General features: G+C 34.0%; 1 protein-coding gene across 1 annotated transcript in view; it reads right to left on the reverse strand.

Annotated features, from left to right (window-relative positions):
• Positions 1–7,755: 7,755 nt before the first annotated feature.
• The window catches only part of SNX2 (sorting nexin 2), a 61,147-nt gene continuing 50,521 nt past the window's right edge, over positions 7,756–18,381 (reverse strand). Inside the window, exons 11-15 of the mRNA XM_032627922.1 lie at positions 17,931–18,136; positions 11,454–11,597; positions 10,167–10,247; positions 9,971–10,042; positions 7,756–8,241 (exon numbers count right to left, since the gene is read on the reverse strand). Coding sequence (XP_032483813.1) covers positions 8,191–8,241; positions 9,971–10,042; positions 10,167–10,247; positions 11,454–11,597; positions 17,931–18,136 — 554 coding nt within the window. The 3' untranslated portion in view covers positions 7,756–8,190. The remainder of the gene's footprint in view (positions 8,242–9,970; positions 10,043–10,166; positions 10,248–11,453; positions 11,598–17,930; positions 18,137–18,381) is intronic.

Here is an 18,381-nt window from a genome sequence, read left to right on the forward strand (position 1 = left end):
GGAGAAATTGCAGTTTGTGGGGCAGAGAAACACTGTATTTTGTTAATTAGCCTTTCCAATGCCAGTTTAGTTTTCAGACTATGTCCATGTAGTGATTTGATGAGATAAACATTAATCTAAAAATCAGAAGATTAAAGTCGAGTTTTATCTGCTGATATGCAAAAAGCTTTCAATACTTTAGCAAATCAAAAAGTAAATTAAAGGAATCCACAGAAATTAGCTTCATCGCACTACAAAGAGCTCTACGCAGTTGTCATATTGATATTCTTTTAAAAAAGTGGCAGTACACTAAATATTAATGTCATTTCTGAAACTTAGGTTTCCTCCTTTGACCATTTTCTTCATTCTTATTTCCTCATTACCAGAAAAACGATTCTTTCACCTCACATCTACATTCCCCAATTTGTGCCTGTCACCTCATTTGCCTTCATCTCTTTTTAGTCATTTAAATTATTTCAAAATCCCTTCCCCCTTGACTTTTCTCACACACAACAACAATCCCTAATCTTGAATGAATCCAACCATCTGTTTTAAGTCCTGCTTTTTCATGGCTGAAAAAAATTGATACTTTGGTTGGCTTCATTTTATTTATTTTAAAATATTTATTTATTTGGCTGTGCTGGGTCTTAGTTGTGGCACACGGGATCTTCATTGCCGCATGTGGGATCTTTTTTAGTTGTGGCATGTGGGATCTAGTTCCCTGATCAGGGATTGAACCCGGACCCCTGCATTGGGAGTGTGGTGTCTTAACCACTGGACCACCACAGAAGTCCCTTGGTTGGCTTCATTCTATTATTTAAAATATTTAATTTTGGCGGCACCAGGTCTTAGTTACAGCACATGGGATCTTTAGTTGTGGCATGCAGACTTCTTAGTTGTGGCATGCAGACTTCTTAGTTGTGGCATGCAGACTTCTTAGTTGTGGTATGTGGACTCTTAGTTGCAGCATGCGGGATCTAGTTCCCCAACCAGGGATCCAACCTGGACCCCCTGCATTGGGGGCACAGAGTCTTACCCCCTGGACCACCAGGGAAGTCCCTTGGCTTCATTTTAAATTCCTGATTTCCACACTTATTTGAAAGTCAGTACTCATCCATAGCCCTCTTACCCTTCTCGATTTGTTTTCTAACATCTACCATTTTCCTTTGTGTTTTCTAAACATCTTTGGCCCCCAATCTCTTCTCTGGCTTTTTTGCTGATATCATTCCCTGATGATGGCTTAATTTCCTATTTCACTAAGAAAATAAAAGCATTCAGGCATTGTTTCCAAATATATCTTTCTTTCCCTTCCTTTTTGTTCGGAGGAAGAAACATCCATACTTTTTTCCTGAGGCTCCTTCCATCTACTTGACTTCTTCACTTCCATTCTTCCCTTAGATGTTAGTTGTATGTGGAATTTTGTCCTCAGTAGGCTGATCACATTCTATTTGTTCTCTGAGAAGGCATTCATTAACAATCATGGTTTTAAGGGATCAAGCAAGTTCACATTTCTAAGTTGATGGTGCAATACCTAGCCCTGCCTATGTTTTCATACATTTTCATCTTGAATGTCCAAAGGTACATCAAAAACAACATGGGGGGAGGCTGGGATTAGCAGATGCAAACTATTACATACGTACGGAACTGATAAACAACAAGGTCCTACTGTATAGCACAAGGAACTATATTCCTGTGATATATCCTGTGATATATCCTGTGATAAACCATAATGGAAAAGAATACAAAAGACTATATATAACTGAATCACTTTGCTGTACAGCAGAAACTAACACAACATTGTAAATCAACTATACTTCGATTAAAACTACAACATGCCTGTATAGCTTTCTGCAAATCTGTACCTCCTATATTATCTCAGTTAATCAAAGCAGCAGTATCCTAAGTCATCAAAGCCAGAAATCGGGGCATTATCCTAGACAACTTTCTTGTTCTTTCCTGATACCCAATCCATTGCTTCAGTGCCTGACACAGTTGAGACTGAACAAATATCTCCTGAATGAGTGAAGGAATGAGTGACGCTTGTCCATTCTTATTTCCATCTCCCTAAAGTATCTTTTCCTACTTCCACTGCAGTGTCAGGCCCTCACCATCAGTTGGCTGTATGATTGCTGTTCCATCAATTGCTGTCATGATCTTTTTATTCTCCATGTTTTTTCTTGATTACTACTTCCCCTAGTCTGCAGCATATTCAAGGTTCTTATATGTGTTTGTTGTGTGGAAACAAACTTCTTTCCCTAAGCAATTGCTACATTTCTATCTCACCCTTCTTTCCTTTGTCCCCAAGCTTCTTTAAACGTCTCTAGGTTTCTGACAAGGCTCATTCAACTAGAGTATCTTTGTAGTGGGGGGTAGTTCTAAACTTTTGCTGGCTGAATAAAAACGGATTTTGACTGCAAGCATTCTTCCCCTCCACCTCCGATCCTCAGCCTCAGGGCTCTAAGAGCAGGTCTCAGGGGCAGACTGTTCTTAGAAGGAACCCTTCTGGTAAGCCCAACTAGACCCCAGTCAAATATACACCCATCGCTTTGAAGAAGCCATAAAGACTGGTAAAATAATCAAAACGCAGGTACTTTGTACAGACTAAGTATTCAGTAAACACTTACTGGATGCATAACAGCTAATATTTATTAAGCACGTGTTATTGCTGAGAAATTCACGTCAATTAGCTTAATCACCTGAGGAGCACCTGAACAGTACTATTATTACTTTCCATTTTACAAATAAGGAAACTAAGTTTTAGAGAAAAATAACTTGCTCAAAGTCAATGATGTAGATTCTTGAGCCAGGGTTCAAACTGTCAGGCAGATGCATAACTATTTTTAATCTCCCCATTATGCTCTCTTGGCTGTACCATACTAGGTTTTACAAGAAGTAACAAGGGCAGAGTCATTCCTCAAGAAGCATACAGACTCCTCAAAGCAGAAAGACAGCTATAATGCAAGGTAGACATTGGTAAGCCCAATCGGAAAGGTGCAAAGTACTAGAGTCCAGCTGAGAAACCCAGAGGTTCCTTGCTTCCTTCTAGTTAGGAGACTAAAAAGGATATATGGAAGATGTGGACTTTAAAGACTGGATAGGATTTAACCAATTGCTGGTAAAGGGGAAAAAGATAACTCAGACAAGGTAACATCAACAGCATTGAGCCAGAAAAGGACAGAGCATGCTCACAAGACAGGGGCATCATCTGATTAGAGCCAAGGGTGGGTGAAGGCAAGGGGGTAGGATCAAGACAGGAAAAGTGGTTTGAAACCAGATTCTGGATAATTTGGACTTTATCACGATCACAAGATCTTGTGGAGAGGAAAAGTAGAAATGAAAAGGGAATAGATTTCAGAAACATAATCAACTCAAGTTGGTCTTGGCAAAAAAATGACACCTAAGCAATGTAACTGAAAACATAAGCATTTTGCTTTGTCCCAGTTACAAGAGGCTGAGAAACATTTTTAACAGAAATTTAGAAACTAAGGTTGGTTAAAAAGCCTCCTGTCATGCATGCACATGCACGTTTATGTACATACATAAATCCACACACACTTATACACACATATAGTGGGAAGAGTTGAAATAAAGATCTAGGAAATAAATACAGGTTAAAATCAAGATAACTTGAGACTTGACTATGGAAGCAATAAGGTAGCAATTTATTGTTCAGTTTTGTTAAATTTTGTCTGATTTTAGTTTATTAAACAGTTACATATATATAAATTTAAAATAGAACTTTTTTTTTTCTCAAAGTAGTCCCTTAAGGCAGTTTATCCCATTAACTGGTCTTAAAAAAAGTTTTCTGAAAAAAAAAAAAGTTTTCTGTTTATTAACATGGGGGCAGCTTCACCTTAATTGTCCTTAATTACAAAGTTTCCATTTGACCCAGTTAATTAAGAAAAAATACTTTTAAAATATTCAGTTTTTTGAGAATTAAAAAAAGACTATGTGACAAGAGAAAGGAAGATGAGGATTTTTAATTTCTTCATGTGCATTAAAAGATTAGAGCAAGCCATAACTTTCCTGTTTTGTATAATCTTCTATTCTTAGCCACTTCTGAAGTAACAGTTTGAAGAAATAAATTCTCTGTATACCAAAGGACTTCCTAGAATTCTATGTTAATGATTAGAAGAGGAATCTCAAAAAGTTTATCATACATTTTCAAGGAAGAATGTTCACAGACGATTAACAGATTTAAGAGGAAAAATCAGATCATAATGACTTAAGCTCTGAATTTGCTTATCTGTAAAATAAGGAAGTGGTACTATAGTCTCTGTGTTTCCATCAGGCAATAAAGTGCTACCACTTGTTCACAGTAGGTACTGAGTGATCACTGCTTGCAGAGCACTGTGCTATAAAGTCTTGCACCTGAATTGTACTTGCTTTTTTTTTTTTTGTACTTGCTTTTGAGAGTAACACCTACTAGTCCCTTTTATTCAGTTTTGAGTTCTTCACAGGATTTGGGATGGTAAATAATAAACAGCTGTTGGATTCACTCCCCATTTCCAGTTCCACGCATTGTCTACATCTGCACTGTCCAAAATTATAGCCAGTAGCCACGTGACAACTGATCACTTAAAATGTGGCTAGTCCGAACACATATATGATGAAAGTATAAAATACACACTGGATATTGAAGACTTAGTACAAAAAAGACTGTAGAAGATCACAGTAATTTTTAATATATTGGATTACATGTTAAAATATTTTGGAGCTACTGGGTTAAAAATTAAAATTAATTTTACCTGTTTCTTTTACTCTAAAATCTGGCTATAGAAAAATTTTATATTATGTATGTGGCTCACGTTATATTTCTATTGGTCTAAACTCTAAGGACCACATCCACAGATCGCCATGACGTCTCTTCATGGCCTTGATTACAAAGGCAGAGTAAGCAACAATTTTAATACTACTCTTTTAATTCCCCTCTTCTTGCTGTTTCTGTGTCTGGCCAACCATTTACCTTCATTATTACTTGAAACTATATCCTTCACTATGAGGATTAGAAATGAAACTTATTTGATTCTGGATTTTGGATAAGTGATGGTGATTCTATTCTTTTTCTCAATACTTTGAAAGAGACTCCATCACAAAGAGAGAGATAGTGTAACATATACATTTCCTGCTAGTGGATATGGAAATGCAACCAAAGATCTCAAGCTAGTGACTGCACTTCCTTTTTCGCATGTTATCTTCTCGCCTACCAGCGACCTTTGACCTTCCTTCCTTTAAAACAGGATGACTTCTGCTCATCCTATATAGTTCTGACTCTTGTTAATCACATGACTATCCATGCAGGGAGCCATAACAAGAAAGTGAAGTAGACATTTAGCTTTATAACTAGTCACATGCTTTAGGGAAAAAAAAAGAGTCTTTATAATTCCCTTAGACATCAAGAAATATTTTTTTTTTTTTTTTGCAGTACACGGGCCTATCACCGCTGTGGCCTCTCCCGTTGCGGAGCACAGGCTCCGGATGCGCAGGCTCAGCGGCTCCGGACGCGCAGGCTCCGCGGCATGTGGGATCCTCCCGGACCGGGGCACGAACCCGTGTCTCCTGCATCGGCAGGCGGACTCTCAACCACTGCGTCACCAGGGAAGCCCAAGAAATATTTTTTAAAGGGATATAATCATCTTCCTTCTTTACTCATCTGATTTCCTTCCTTTAAAGAAACCTGATTTATTAAGAGGTTTAGTTATTTTATATTTAAAAACCACTTATGAAACAATTTGTACAAGGAATTTGTAAAACTTTGCTATATCTGAATAATAAAATAAAAAGGCTTAAAGAATAGCAACAATGAAACCAGGGTATTTTGACACTAGTATAAATATATATATGTATAAAACAAGATGGATAGTTGAACATACCTCATCAAAAAATACAAAAAAACTTACTTTACATTTTAGAAATCATATTTTTACACACATTTATTTTGCTTTAGCCTTGTTTTACTTTATTAATAGAAGGTGGTTTTGATTAGGATTTGATTCTCTAATAGAATATTTATACTGAAGTTTGATATTTTAAACAACATATTTTAAAGTAGAAAGGCACTTCAGGAATCAGTTTTATATTCTTGTTTTATAGATGTGTCACACAGCTACTGAGTGATAAGAGACTGAACACAAGTATGTTGACTCCAAGTTCAGCTTGTTCCACTGTACTATGCTGCCTTAGTCCTTCTTTAACTTTTATCCGGTTAAAGAAAAAAAATTAAAATTCAGACCTTTATAACTAAAAGATTATGTTATCAGCACTATTAATGCTCTTGTTGTTCTATTTATTTAGAATGAAAGTATTCTAGTAAGATGAATAAGAGATGTGAAGGTTGATGGGTGGAGATAGGTGTAGTGTTGAAGAAAGTAAATCCTGTTAAAATGTACATAGGTATCAGAAGTTCATAAAATTTACTTGAAATTTCCAACAGCCTCTTTATCTTTTAGTAAAGCTTGTTAAGGGGAATGAAATCTGGAATGGATTCAGGTCTGTTACTCTCTTCAGCTTGATCAAGTCTGAAAATATTTATTATTTTATTTGGAGGTACTGACTGTTATTACACATGTACCACAGCAGAATGGACGATTTGGGCTTGAATAACTAAATTATCCTATGTGTAAACGTAACCTATGTACCTAATACTAGCTCATGTTCCCAGTAAGCCTATATTTTGCTCAGTATTAACAGGACAACAAGATAGGATCTGATACATATTAATAGGAACTACTCATTTCTTAAACATATCTAAGTTACCTCCAACAGAAGTAACAACAGAAGACTATACTATTTCTGCTTCAATTTCTCCTTCTTCCCAAGACAGCAAACATTATTTTGCATCACCCAGGATTCTTTTTTTCCTGTTCAATTCATCAAGTCTTTATTATTCCCTATTATGTATCAAGCATTCTTCTGGGTACCAGGATCATAAATATGAACAACACCTACAGTAGGCCTAAAATTTCAACTAAAATAAGTGGAAGCAAACATATCCTGAGGATACTCTGATATATTAATTGTATCCAGTGCACTGCTAGAAAGGACTCAGTTACACATACAACATCCTACTCTTCTGGAAGGGAGATACAGTTGTTAAGCCTGAGAAGAGGGGCATCTTTAAGAATACTTTTTAAAAAATGGAAATAACTCTGATCCCAGTTACAACTAAACTTTCATCAACATTAAGGGTTATATAATTGCCATCTAAACAGGATACAGAAATAGGTGAGATGGCTGCCAAAGACAAATTTCACTTTACTTCAAATTTCCTTTGCACTATCCTTGATTATTCATCAAATCACAGGGTATTTTAGCATGGCACTATTCTTTGTCAATGATGACCACAGATGATCTACTTTTAGTTTAAAACGAAAAACAAAGGAAAGGCAAGGAATAAATTAAATATATGCAAAGTCTTGGACTTTGAAGATAATAGAAAATGAGCAAAATCCACAGGACCTGTAACAGAAACATCTACTTTTTCCTAATTCTTAAGTTGGGCACTTATAATAGGAATGGATAAAAACAAACACACACAATTATTTACTCCCTTATTCAAGACAAGAGCACTCCCCAAAGTTGAACCAAGAGATAAAAAAACTTAATTAACCTTCACGGAGTCATTTAATAATGAAAGAGTTCAGTTTTTTGTGAATTAAAAAAATTAGTGATCATAGCATCACCTATATACATCTAAAAGAAAAAGTTTCTTCCTATTAAAATGCTTTTAAAAGATCCCTAATATGTTTACATACCCAAATAATCTGTTACTAATACTTCACAAGGAATATCATTTTATTACTGTAATCACAAAATCATCATTTCTGTACAGGAATGTATAAGTGAACATTAATCAACGCACTGATAATTCACTTCATAAAGAGGGCGAACACACTACAGAACATATTGTAAAGAAAAAAATATTGTAAAATTTTCTGGCCTTGCAGTGCACTTTTTAGTGCAAGTATTTAAGACACAATAGTGTTCAATTCAGCAAAGTATTGCAGAACGTCATGCCACAGTCCACTTAATTCAAAGAGGGTCAGGACATGCAGCTTGTAATAAAATGTCAGAATATATATTTATAAAAAACCACATGTAATTCATAAAATATAGAGTGGTTTATTTAGATGGTTTTAGATGATTTCACTATGGAATTCTGCATAACTGGAACAAGCATCCAAGATCTTCTTAACAGGAATAACCTTCTTGCTAGGCAATGGCTTTGGCCTCAGGTAGAAATGCCTCCCAGTATTTTATCAGCTGTGGATGATAATAAAAAATAAAAGACATTCTCATAATCTTTCTGTCGTTTATATAATATATCCTGTGAAGCATTTAAAAAAAAATCTATACAAATAGCTAACAATGATTAACATTTACTAAAGTCTGGTTCTTAAAGGGATCATCTAAATTCCCTTATTATTAAGTCTGTCAATATAATTCATATATAAATTATTTTAAAATATTAATTACTCCTGGGTAATTTTAGTTTTTGATGTAAGAAAAAAAATTTTTTAATACCGAAAAACTTAAGATTTCTTTATGAATTGTATATATAGAAACAGTTTGTTAGTATAAGTTAAATAAGATTACCTTAAATAATAAAACTGCAATGAGCTTTTCCAATATAAAGTGATAACATCTCCTAATTCAGAGGATATTCACATTTTATGTTACTGCTAGCCAAAAACAATGAGAAAAGGAGGAAGAAAAGAAAATATCCAAGCAAATATAAAAGAGACTGGAAGGAATTAGCTGCCAGTCTTTCCTGGATAGTCCAGAGTCCAGAGAACAGAATAGAACAGAATAGACTGACATATAAACTAACTAAGTTTAAGTTTAAAACAATTCCTTTAAAAACAAGCTTATATAACCTATTTTTTTTTTTACAGATAGTTGCTTTATTTATTCATTTAAAAAATTTTTTTTAAATTTATTTTTGGATGAGTTGGGTCTTTGCTCTGTGTGTGGGCCGTCTCCAGTTGCAGCGAGTGGGGCCACTCTGTTGCGGTGCGTGGGCCTCTCATTGCCGTGGTTTCTCTTGTTGCGGAGCACGGGCCCTAGGTGCACAGGGTTCAGCAGCTGTGGCTCGTGGGCCCCAAAGTGCAGGTTCAGCAGCTGTGCTGCACAGGCCCAGTTGCTCCCGCAGCATGTGGGATCTTCCCGGACCAGGGCTTGAACCCATGCCCCCTGCACTGGCAGGCGGATTCTTAACCACTGCATCACCAGGGAAGCCCCTGATTTCTTTTTATATTTAAAGAATCTGACTTTATGAACTAAGTATTTAAAATAAAAAACAAATATAATTTGAAGATATAATATTATCACCTAATTTAAAAATTTAATCTATTGATATTATATAGTTTAAAAAGAATTGGAGGAAGATATCCTTCTATTCAAGATAATAAATAATTTGATCTATTACTCAAATTTATATTAAAATACACAGGAACAAACCTCTGATATTATCTTGTTACAGACTTTTCTTTAATATAACATTAAAATCCATGGTTTTCTCTATTTAAGGAGACAAATGCCACTTGTGGTACACAATCAACACCAAACCCACACAAACTAAAGGAAAAATCAAGACAACATTTTTTTAAAAACCTTTAAAATTTAGTTTTTAGTTTAAGCTCTAGCTGGTATGGAAGAGAAGAACTTACTACAAGAATGTACTCAAACAGCTATGATCAATAGGGAAGTAAAACTGGGAAGACTGAGAAAAAGGGAAAAGTGGTCCAGAGTGTTTCTCATATTCTAAAACTGGGTAAAGTATATCTTTCCTAGAAGTTAGCAGTAGGGGTAAAAAGGACCCGAGAATTTCCAATTACTTTTACTACCATTCTTCCTTTGTTGTCTTTGGTTTTCTCTACTCCATTTATTACTTCTCAAGTAAAGCTCATTTCATTGATTATCATCTTTAAAATAAAAAAGCATTATCAACAACAAATTCTAGAAGTTTTTAAGTTATAAAAAATTACCTTACCTGTTGTTGTGTTTGTACTAATGATTCTAAGTACTTGATAATAACAGTTTTAAAATCTTTCACTCGTTGTTTCTGTTAAAGTACAATACATGGGGAAAAAAAGGTCCATTAGTACAAAACCAAACTTGATTTTACCATGATATTGTGGCAAAATGTGACCAAGTTGTTAAGAAAAGTGTGAAATTATTATACTTGCCTCAAATCTTCCCACTTCTTTTCGAATTGTTTTAGAGATCTGTTCAAAATCTCTTTCTCCTTGTTGCACTTTTGCCTCCCACTGACAAAAACAAAAAAAAAGGTACAAATTTTTTAACCTTGTCTGGGAAAAATTTATAGAACTAGCTGTCATGACCACTCATTTGATTTATAATGCAGTGCCTAAAAATCCTGAAAGCTCAATACTGGCAAAGTCCAGTTTGGCATCATTCAAACTTGTATGTAACTTTCCAGTAGTGGAAATGCACATCAGCTTAATTTCCATTAATATTTTACTGTCAGACTTACGATTAGGATATTCTAGTGCTTAATGAACTACAGTCTCCACACCTTAATATAGATGAAAAGATTTTGAGTATAAAATTCACCATCAAATAATTTAGCAGTGCTAGAGTGTAATTTTCTCATTTCTTTATATACCTTTAAATTATTTCAAAATATATCAATAATACTGGCTAATTTCAAGAATACATGTTCATCACAATTTATATGCCCATGGAAATAATTAATTAGAAAAATTATATGACAAACATTTAAAAAACATTTTTGTAATGGTGAAATATACAGATTAAAAAAAAATTGTGCAATTATGGTCTACTGAACACCTATCGGTAAACATTAAATTCACTACAGAAACAATGAACGTTGTGATTAGTGACCAATGGAACAGCTAAAATAAAATAAATGAAGACTTAAGCAATGAAATGATATTTTCCCACTATGTAACCAAAACACTGGTACATACTCTTCAAAGAGCAGGTACATTTACTTTAAGTAATATAAAGGTTGTCCTACCTCTTCAATTTCCTTATTGAAGCATGGCAAAAAAAGTGTATAAATTATAATAAACTTATACAAATTTACTAAAATACCATATATAATACATATATATGGGGGATAATGTCGCCTGGACAGCTACATGTGGGACAAGTCTATCTCTAAAACCAATTTTAGACACAAAATAAGTAATTATCTGAAATCAAATTAACCATCTCAAAAGAAATGTGTGATCATTAATTCAAAGTTAATTTAAATCTTTTCCTTGTATGTTTCTTTATCCATTCCATAATTATGTGAAAGTAACAAAGGGATCTGGAGATTTTAATGATGATCAAAATGTTAAAGTAATTATAAAACAGTTCATAAGTTATGAAAAATAGCTAAGTGTTGAATGGTTCAGAAAAAAATTTATGAAAAATTATGCATATATGAATGAGTCATGGAAACTTTGGGTAAAGAGATAAATAAAGCATTTTGTATTAATCACCTCTCTTATTTCATTTTTAGCTTGCTGTATTTTATCTGGTTTGTTAGCAACCATCATTTTTGCTTCAGTTTCACGTTTTTTGAGCAAAGTAACTTGAGCGTCTTCCCATTTCTGCCAGCACTTCATTCGATGGTCAAATACACCCTATAAGTGAATGACATAACATTACTACTGGGAATTAACACTGAAATACTTTCAAAATACTAGAAGTGCTATAGTACTAAAAACAATAAAACCAAGTACTTACATACTACTCTAATATAATGAGATATTGAAAATAAACACACCAATATCAAAGAAAATAGAGGTCCATATTCATTTGCTTAAAAACAAAAACCTGGTAATTGGATGAAATATAAGAGCTCAGAATAAAAAACCAAAAAACAAAACTACATATAAAATCCATGTCACTAGCCTTTAGGGTTTTTTTCTTTTTCTTAGTTCCCATACCAGGGGGATCAAACCCATGCCCCCTGCACTGAGAGTGCAGAGTCTTAACCAATGGACCACCAGGGAAGTCCCATCTTTAGGGTTTAAAATGTGGCTTATAATAAGATTTCTAACAGAGTTTTATGCTTTGAAGAAAGATTTAATAGGAAAATGCTGGTGTCATATTTACAACTGAAAGTTTTCCTACTAAAATATCAAAAGCAGATTTAAGTGTTGGAAATATGCCAAAAAATTAAAAATAGGAAATGTGAAAAGCCATAAGATAACAGAAAGTAAAGTAAAGATGTGGTGGAAGAGATTACCAACAGCAAATAAATGAAAAGGCAAAACAATGTAAAGATATAACAAAATGCCGGGGGAGGAGGGAGAGATAGTCCTATACAAGGTAAAAAACGCAAATGGATATATGTATCTAGTATGCAGAATTAAATGAATAGACAAAAAGACCATAACAGAACAATTCACCCAACTCCATGACTTCTTTCAAGGGGTTTGGTAGAGCAAAAGCAAGTGAATGGAGGAAAGAAATGAAATATGAATGTAAGACAGTAATTAGAAATTTCATTTAAAAAAAACTGATGGACAGACTGGAATACAACAATAATCCCTTTTCTAGCTTGATGTTGGGGATATATTCACTTTTTTTTAGTATTTATTAATTGAACAAATGAAGCAAGCATTAATAACATGGGTGAAACAGAGTTATTTTCATTTATTCCAAATAGAGAGCTTTTGGATCAAGAAACAGTAAATTAATACATGCTGTTATAGGAACCTGATGAAGAAGAAAGCACGTAGATAGTGTATTTTCAAGACGTAGGCTTTGGAACAAATCAAATTTGGATTCAAATACTAGTTTTGTCACTGTATGATCTTGGGGAAATTCATTTAATTTCTAAAACCCACAGTTCTTCCAAATATACAAGAGTGAAATGAGATCTAGATTTATGGACTAGGAATAAAATTAAAAGTATATAGCACGCATGGTGACTTAACCTAGTGGATGTTTAATAATTAGTAAGTACTATTATGGATTACTTCTAGATAACATACACATATAAACGTAGTTGATTAACTCTTAGATTTCTACCAGAAGTGCAAATAATAATAACTTAATAGAAAAAAAACATAATTGGACTGTATTTTACAGCATACAGCATATTTTGAAAATGTGGGCAAGAATATTAAAAACTCCAAATCCAGAGTTCTTAAAGACCGTACACATTTTAATTAGCCAGGACGAGACATCCCAGGCAAACTGGTAAGTTAAACGCACTCTATAGGCATTTAAATGCATTTTACTAGATTTGTCATCTCATATAATTTCTCTTCTCTCAGTAGTCTTACTGTTCTCTGTTTGCTTTTTTTATGTTTAAAAGACTACATTCTCCTTAAAACATTTCTCATTATGAATTGATTTTGCTTCAGCCAAATTAATTTGGGCCAAAATCACAAAAGTAATACATCTAACACAAATACATTCAAAAAGTCACTATCACTTACAACAAATAAACAATCCCTGTGCCTCACCCCCTACACATACACAAATTTTAAAAGTAATTTAAGACTCTAGGCCTAGTTTTCCTTTAAAGGAACATGGCCATATCAGCTCTTCATTTATAAATTCCTCTGTTCAATAACAATTTGATTATTTAGAATATGTACCAATACAGTGCAACAGCGAACCAAAATGCCCTTTAATTTCAATATTTGCTTAAGTTCTTAGTATATATCAACTGGTCTTTTCAGTGATACACCAACTTAAACTAATTTGGTCTCTGCCCGGTTTATTATCTCATAATATTCCAAAAATCACATGTTCACTGTGGTACAGACATAGGAGCTATGGTAAAGGCAAAGCTACTAAAGTCAGGTTATTTTAGATAAAAAAATTAATCTTAACTCCGTAAGAATTAACTTTTTCTTCATTTGGTTTCCTACCCTTGTAACACCAGAATATAAAAGAAAAAAAGAATCAGAACCATACCTGATCTTCTAAAAATGCTATCTTTTTTTTCTTTCCCATTGGGGTATAGCTGTTTTACAATGTTGTGCTAGTTTCTACTGTACAGCGAAGTGGAGTTCCCTGAGCTATACAGCAGGTTCTCATTATTTATCTATTTTATACATATTAGTGTATATATGTCAATCCCCAAATATCAAATCATAACTTAATGTATGCCTCTGCATGTCAAGATACTAATCCACTCTGGTACAACCAGCTTCTTCTACAAGAGGGATACATTTACACTGATGATTCACTTTAGACATCCCCCACCCCCTGCCAATTTATGGTACGCAATTGTATGCAAGCTCATCTAGGTTAGACAAAGTTGCAGTTGTGGAGTTTTCCTGGCCAATCAGGAAATTTGAGGCTGCAATTTTAATTTAATTAATACCATATTCTAATTCAGTGAATCTGAAAGTATGCTGCCTAGATTCCTGGAGTCCTGAAAGGATGCTGATTACTTACAGCCAAACGATGAAGATGTTAAACTCCTTGGGGAATCTATCTACGGGTTTTTTAAAAAATTATTTTATGTATTTTATAGATCTGCATTCTCTGTAAGAATTCCTTATGAAGATTCTAGTGCTAAAAACATTCAAAGCTATTACCCTCAATCCCTGACCCTACTCTAGTGGCTCACAGAAGGCCAATACATGAAAATGCATCTAACGAGTTTACCACTTAATACACGTGAGCTAACTAACTGTATTATCCAAAATATAGAGTCCCAGATGTCAGAGCCTATACAAAAGAGGGAAATAGGAGTTCCCTGGCTACAAGGCCAGGCCTGGGCAGTATTCTGAGTGGATGAACTTCATCACTTTCTTTAAGGCCCCAGTTTCTCATGTTCTCAGTACCCCTACTTTGGCCCTAAATTCTAATTCCCAAAGTACTCCTAGTTTCAAAATTACCATCATTTTAAAAAGTACTCTTAATACGGATAAAAGAAAGAGCTAAGTATTAAATAGTATTAAACAGGTATTAGAAATCAGTAAGACAAAAAATAAAACTGGGCATAAACATAAACAATTCGTAGATGTGCAAATGGCTTATCATTTGTAAACATGCTTAAATTCACAATAACTAAAGAAATTAAAACTTACACACACACAAAAAAAACCACACTGGGTGGGAGAAGAAGCAACACATATATTGGTGTGAGAGTATAAAGAGATATAACCTCTTCAGACAGTAATATGGCAATGTTTATTGAAATTTAAACTTCATATATCCTTTGGCCAAGTAATTCTACTTCTAGGAATTTTATGCCCAAAGAATTATTATCAAAATACTTAATATTTAATATTGGACTCATCAAATAATTCAAGGTCCATCTATATACTAAATGATGGAATATGATACAACCATTTAAAAGAATGCAACACATATTTACATAAGTTGATAAAGAGACCTTTTTAAAATAGAGTGGGTAAAAAAAAGCAGGCAAAGAATCATGATATAATATGTGCCTTTTTGAAGAAGGAAGGAAGAGATGAAGGGAGGGAGAAGGGGGCTGAGAAAAAGAAACAGAAAGAAAGAAGGAAAGAAAAACAAAGAGAAAATTAGCTTCATAAATGTGCACAGCTAATTCTGTAAAGACATCTAACAGAATTTCACCAAGGGAAGAGAAACCAGAGGTTTTAGTAAAAAGAAATTTTCCCTTTTAGGGCTGTTAGAATTATTCTGTGCATGAATTACTCTTTCAAATACAAATGAATTAGTTTAAAATAAAAAACAAACAAAAAATAAAGACCACAAAAAATGCCTTGTCATCTTACTCCATAATTTCTCAACTCCTTTATGAAGTTGACCTGGGCTAGGTTTCAGTAGAAAATCAATCTGAAAGAGCTTAATTCATCTTAAGGTATAACTTGACCATAGCTCTTTAACTCTTCTTTTAGTCAATGAATCACTAATTCAGTATTTCCCAAAGTGTGTTGCATATATGTAAAAATATATTAAGTGGAAAAGAATTCCTGTTCATATGAATTTGGAAGCCTCTGGATTAAATAAAGTTAAATGTCTTTTTTTACTGCTAGACAGTCCTGAGCTTTTTAAATGCACTCTGAATCTGCAAGACAGGGATACTGCATACATTATCTCCAAAACTCAGCTGACTGTGGCACATCTTTCGGTGTCAAGTGTTATGTAGAAAACATTCCGGGAAACACTGATATAACTGTAATTTCATGGAATGTAAAAAAAAACAGTAAGAAGGCAGAGGCAGTATGAGAAAAGCTGTTTTTGAGGGATGAGCATCCAACACACAGGGAGGCCAACCCTGTCAGGGAGTCTTGTCCCAGGTTAGCTCTTCTCAGCAGGTACTACTTCTCACAGAGAGTGCCTAGTGTCCCTTTCTGAACCCACAGGTTTTTTGCAGGTGTTATACTTTTTAATAATAGCTCTCATGCTAGTGGGAGCTCTGGAATGAGGTGAGAGCAGGTGAGAAACAGGAACCATTATCTGTAAACTGAATTTCTGTATATCACAAGTTGCCTATATAAAATGAACTGATAACTATCTATATTAATATATTTAAATAGGTGAAAAGAAAAATTAACCGCCAGGAATATAAAGAGTAACATCTAACAACATAAATGTCCATCAACAGAGGAATAGATAAAGATGTGGAATATTACTCAGCCATAAAATAATGCTATTTGCAGCAACATGGATGGACCTAGAGATCGTCATTCTGAGTGAAGTAAGCCAGACACAGAAAGACAAATATCATATGATATTGCTTATACATGGAATCTAAAAACAAAGGGTACAAATGAACTTATTTACAAAACAGCAGTAGAGTCATGGATGTAGCAAACAACTTACGGTTACCAGGGGATAAGGGAGTGGAGGGATAATCTGGGAGACTGGGACTGACATATACACACTACTATATATAAAATAGATAAGTAGTAAGACCTGCTGTATAGTACAGGGAACTCTACTCAATACTCTGTAATGGCCTATATGGGAAAAGAGTCTAAAAAAGAAAAGAGTGGATATAAGTATATGTATAACGGATTCACTTTGCTGTTCACCTGAAACTAACACAACACTGTATATCAACTACACTCCAATAAAAACTGAAAGAGTAACACCTAAGAATAAATACAAACAAAATTGGTAATGTAGACAAACCTAAACCTAAGAAAGTACCACTCTGAAATGCTAAGAACCCTCTAGTAATAACTGTCATCATTAGCCTGAGAACAGAATCGTCTATAATATGCAACGCATCAATGTTCTGATTATAAATACTAACTTAACTTTCTAGATGTTTGAATCCAATGTAAACTTCCAGTTCCCCCCGACTCCATGAGAACTAATGTTCCTAACAGTAATTCAAAGACACCGTAAGATCTTAAAAAGTATATTCCAAAACATGTAACATAAGTCAGTTCAGTTTCATTATCTGAATATTGGAGTTATCTATAAAATACTAATTTTCATTAGTTAATGGGATTACTTTCTTAACTCTTCAGAAACTTAAGACTGTTCATCCTTAAACATTACCACTAGGTAACACAATTTTTTATCTAATCTAGTCCCATCTTGTCTATAATTAGATGGTGACATATACACAGAATGTTTGCTTATAGTCCAAATTCATGCCAAAGCCACCGTTAAACATATTCATGCAATAATCAGTTTTGGTTTTTTCCTGCTTCTTATTATAACTTTACTAATGATAACAGATCCACTGGGTAGTTTCAGCTTATGCTAGAAGGAGTAAACAAATGCTATCAGTTGGCTGCAAACTTCTATATATAAGTAAGTGTGTAATGGTTTTATTTTATTTGGCATCCTTAGATCTCTTAAAAACATCAATTCTGTCTATTGTACTGTCTAAGTCATAGGGGAAGAGAATATTAAGCTATGAATAACCATCTTGAAGCCATTTTATATAGTATGTAATTTACACACTTAAATGCATGCCTAATAGGATACCATATTCTTGTTATAAGCAAAACACTGAAGTATGGAGAATTCAAGGAAGATTACAAAATAAGGCTTACTTTCACTGCAGCAATAAGACGAATGTAGTCACTAAGTAGTTCTGAAAACATATAAAAGTCAGCAAAAGCTTGTTCTTGATGTAACTGGTCTATCTTCTCCTCAACCTCTGCAAGCTGAGACAAAGCTCTAGACAGTGCAGTATGATCTTCAGAATTACCTAACATGGCAGCACTTTTAGCAAAGGCAGCTGTGTTGGCTGAAAGTTCTGAAATAAAAAAGTATGCACTTTTAGTGTTCACTAGTGAAATTTTTTAATATTGATTTTTTTAATGTCGTTCTAAATTTTATCTATTCACAAACTGCTCAAATATTTTAAAATAATTAACATGCAACAATCAGTCACTAAAATGCCTTGGGCAGATAAATGTTAACTGCTCAGAGCTCTACTGAAAATTTAAAAGAACCACTGCCTATATTCCCAGGGGATGAACTATGTTTAATAATATAATA

The sequence above is a fragment of the Phocoena sinus genome, chromosome 3 (genome assembly GCF_008692025.1).
Source record: "Phocoena sinus isolate mPhoSin1 chromosome 3, mPhoSin1.pri, whole genome shotgun sequence".
NCBI lineage: Eukaryota > Metazoa > Chordata > Mammalia > Artiodactyla > Phocoenidae > Phocoena > Phocoena sinus.